The sequence below is a fragment of the Solanum lycopersicum genome, chromosome 6, assembly GCF_036512215.1.
Source record: "Solanum lycopersicum chromosome 6, SLM_r2.1".
Classification (NCBI taxonomy): domain Eukaryota; kingdom Viridiplantae; phylum Streptophyta; class Magnoliopsida; order Solanales; family Solanaceae; genus Solanum; species Solanum lycopersicum.
The window spans coordinates 26,339,802-26,343,091 of record NC_090805.1 but is presented as its reverse complement, the minus strand read 5'-3'; the positions used below and the strand labels follow the sequence as shown (position 1 = coordinate 26,343,091).

Here is a 3,290-nt window from a genome sequence, read left to right as displayed (position 1 = left end):
TCACTAGCTCATTCCTTTCTTCCTCAACATGGGCTACACTACCTATAGATAATCTACTAAGAGCATCCACTACTACATTAGCCTTACCCGAATGATAATGCACACTCATATCATAATCCTTAAGGAACTCTAGCCATCTCCTCTGGAGAAGATTCAACTCTTTCTGGGTGAACGTATACTGAATGCTCTTATGGTTAGTAAACACATCTACGTGAACACCATACAAGTAGTGTCTCTAGATCTTGAGTGCAAACACCATTGCTGCAAGCTCGAGGTCATGAGTTGGATAATTCTTCTCATGAACCTTAAGTCGTCTAGAGGCATAAGGTATCACCTTACCTCTCTGCATCAACACATAACCTCAGCCAACTCTGGATGCATCACAATAGATCACATAACCATCTGAACCCTCTGGTAGAGTCAAGACAGGAGTTGTAGTCAATCGTGTTTTTAATTCTGCAAAGCTTTTCTCACAATCATTTGACCATTGAAACTTGACCATCTTCTGAGTCAACCTAGTTAATGGTGAGACAATGAATGAAAATCCTTTTATAAATCTTTTGTAATAACCCGCTAAACCTAAGAAACTTTTGATATCTACAGCAGAGGTAGGTCTGGGCCATTGTTTCACTGCTTCTATCTTCTGTGAGTCCACTCGAATCGCTTCGCTAGATACAATATGACCAAGGAAAGCAACGGATTGCAACCAGAACTCACATTTGTTGAACTTAGCAAATAACTGGCGATCCTTGAGAGTCTGTAAAACAATTATCAAATGACTCACATGTTCTTCCTTATTGCTAGAGTAAATGAGGATATCATCAATGAAGATGATAACGAACAAGTTCAAGTACTGTTTGAAAACTTTGTTAATCAAATCCATGAAAGCTACAGAGCATTAGTTAGTCAAAATGACATAACTAAAAATTCATAATGACTATACCGAGTTCTGAAGGCTGTTTTCGGAATGTCACTATCTCTGACTCTGAGCTAATGATAACCTGATCTGAGTTCTATCTTTGAGAAATGGATAACACCCTGAAGTTGGTTAAATAAGTCATCAATCCTAGGGATGTGATACTTATTCTTGATTGTGACCTTGTTCAACTGTCTATAGTCAATGCATATTCTGACAGAACCATCTTTCTTCCTTACAAACAACATTAGTGCACCCCATGGTGAAATACTAGGTCTGATGAAACCCTAATCTAGAAGGTCTTTCAACTGCTCTTGCAATTCCTTAAGCTTTGCTGGATCCATTCTATAAAGAGGAATAGAATAGGCTGGGTATCTAAAAGGAGATACATTCGAAAGTCGATTTCCCTTTTGGGAGGGACCCCGGGAAGATCTTCTGGAAATACTTTTGGAAATTCACAGATTACTGGAAGTGACTCAAGAGTTAGGGTTTCAAGCCTAGAATATTTAACTCGAACTAGATGATAGAGATAACCCTTAGACATCAACTTTCTAGCCTTAAGGTAAGAAATAAATCGACCCATAGGCACTAAGCTACTACCCTTCCATTCAAACATTGGTTCGTCAGGAAACTGAAAATGAACAATCCTAGTTCTACAATCGACTGAGGAATAACATGAATGTAACCAATCCATTCCTAGAATGACATCAAAGTCTACCATTTCTAACTCTACTAGATCTGCTGAGGTGACTTTCTGAAAGACTATGACAGGGCAATTTCTTTATACCCGTCTAGCTTTAACTGGGTCACCATCTGAAGTAGAGACTGATAAAGGTTCTGAGAGAGTTTTTGGACTGACATTGAATTGAACTGCTATGTAAGGAGTTACAAAAGAAAGAGTAGCCCCTGGATCTAACAATGCATAAACATCAAGGTCAAGGACACGTAACGTACCAGTGACTACATCAGGAGAACCTTCTGGATCCTAGCAAGCCTGAAGAGAATACAACCTGTCCTAGTGCTAACCGCCACGTGTACCAGATGAGTTACCCTGCTGAGTTGGACGACTTGCTGATGGTGCTGAAGTTGTAGCCTGATCTCTAACATTACCACCTCCTTGACCTTGTCTAGAATGACAATCCCTCAACCTGTGACATGACTGACCGCACCCAAAACATCCCTCTTTTCCTACAAGACACTCACTGGGATGGTTCTTACCAAACTTAGGGCAAGTGGGGTAAGTCTTGGTGCCTGAAACACTTTCTTGAGATTTAGAGCTTGGTGCTCTACCCTTCTGGTCATACCTGTTCTTGGAGGATGGAACACTAGCTGATGAAGGGTCTGGAGCCAAAAACTTTTGCTGACCCTGCGAGCGATTTCCACTACCCGATTTCTGCTGAGAATAGTCATAACTCCCAATCCTAGCCTTCTTATTTTCCTTAGCCTGTTTCCTAAGTTTATCACCCTCAACCTGCTGAGCATGAGTTATAAGTCTAAAGACATTCATATATCCAAGTAACATCGCATTTCTACACTCAGTTTTCACTAAATCTGACACTCCATACAAAAACTTATTTATCTGAGCCCTGGAGTCATCAACAATGTGAGGAGCATACCTGGAGAGTTGGTTAAACTTGAGTCCATACTCTTGGACTATCATGCTACCCTTGCTTAAGTTCAAAAATTCTTGATCCTTTCCCCCTCTCAACTGTATTGGGAAAAACCTGTCGAGAAAAGTATCACTAAAGCAATCCCAAGTGATAGGAGATGCATCTGCACCCCTATTTTCCTTCCACTGAGTGTACCAGATATGAGCAACATCTTTCAACTAGAATGATGCTAACTCAACCCGATCATTCCCAGTGACTTGCATTACCTCAAAGATCTTCTTGATCTCATCCAAGAAATTCTGAGGATCCTCATTAGCTTGCGATCCTAAGAACTCAGGAGGATTCATCCTAACAAAGTCATGGACCCTTGCTGCCACTGATCCACCATTTTCATTCACATGAGCATGAACTCGATTGTTCTGGTTACTCATACTCTGAGCCAAAATCTGTATGGCATTTTTGAACTTAGCATTGGAGACTTCTTGATCTGGGGATGGAGGAGCTGCATTTCATTTCTAGCGTTAGCTCTACGAGGAGGCATGATCTGAGACGTAGAACGTCAAGTTAGAATGGAATAAGATCATAACTCACGCATGATAAAAATACCAAGATATTGAAGTTTTTTCCGAAAACACTTCATAGCCTCCCTCTAATTAGATGTGGTACACTTCACACCCATGAGAAGGACTCTACTTAGTTAGGATTTCCAGACATCCAAGGACACTTGAACCTAGTGCTCTGATACCAACTTTTGTCATGCCCCA

General features: G+C 40.7%; 1 protein-coding gene across 1 annotated transcript; it reads right to left on the bottom strand.

The window, feature by feature from the left end:
• Positions 1–361: 361 nt before the first annotated feature.
• On the bottom strand, positions 362–2,957 carry LOC138349301 (uncharacterized). Its single transcript, XM_069299621.1, has 4 exons — positions 2,793–2,957; positions 1,943–2,711; positions 1,704–1,828; positions 362–757 (listed from the first exon to the last, which is right to left on the bottom strand). Exons 1-4 carry the CDS (start codon positions 2,955–2,957, stop codon positions 362–364), a joined length of 1,455 nt encoding a protein of 484 aa, XP_069155722.1.
• Positions 2,958–3,290: the final 333 nt, after the last annotated feature.

What these genes read in the sequence shown, in the direction of transcription:
- LOC138349301 (XM_069299621.1), bottom strand. Translation starts at nt 2,957, where the DNA reads ATGAGTAACCAGAACAATCGAGTTCATGCTCATGTGAATGAAAATGGT. An exon ending in CTCATCTGGTACACGTGGCG is followed by an intron (nt 1,829 to 1,942) that starts GTTAGCACTAGG and finishes ATGCATTGTTAG; the next exon opens with ATCCAGGGGCTACTCTTTCT. An exon ending in ACCCAGTTAAAGCTAGACGG is followed by an intron (nt 758 to 1,703) that starts GTATAAAGAAAT and finishes ATTGTTTTACAG; the next exon opens with ACTCTCAAGGATCGCCAGTT.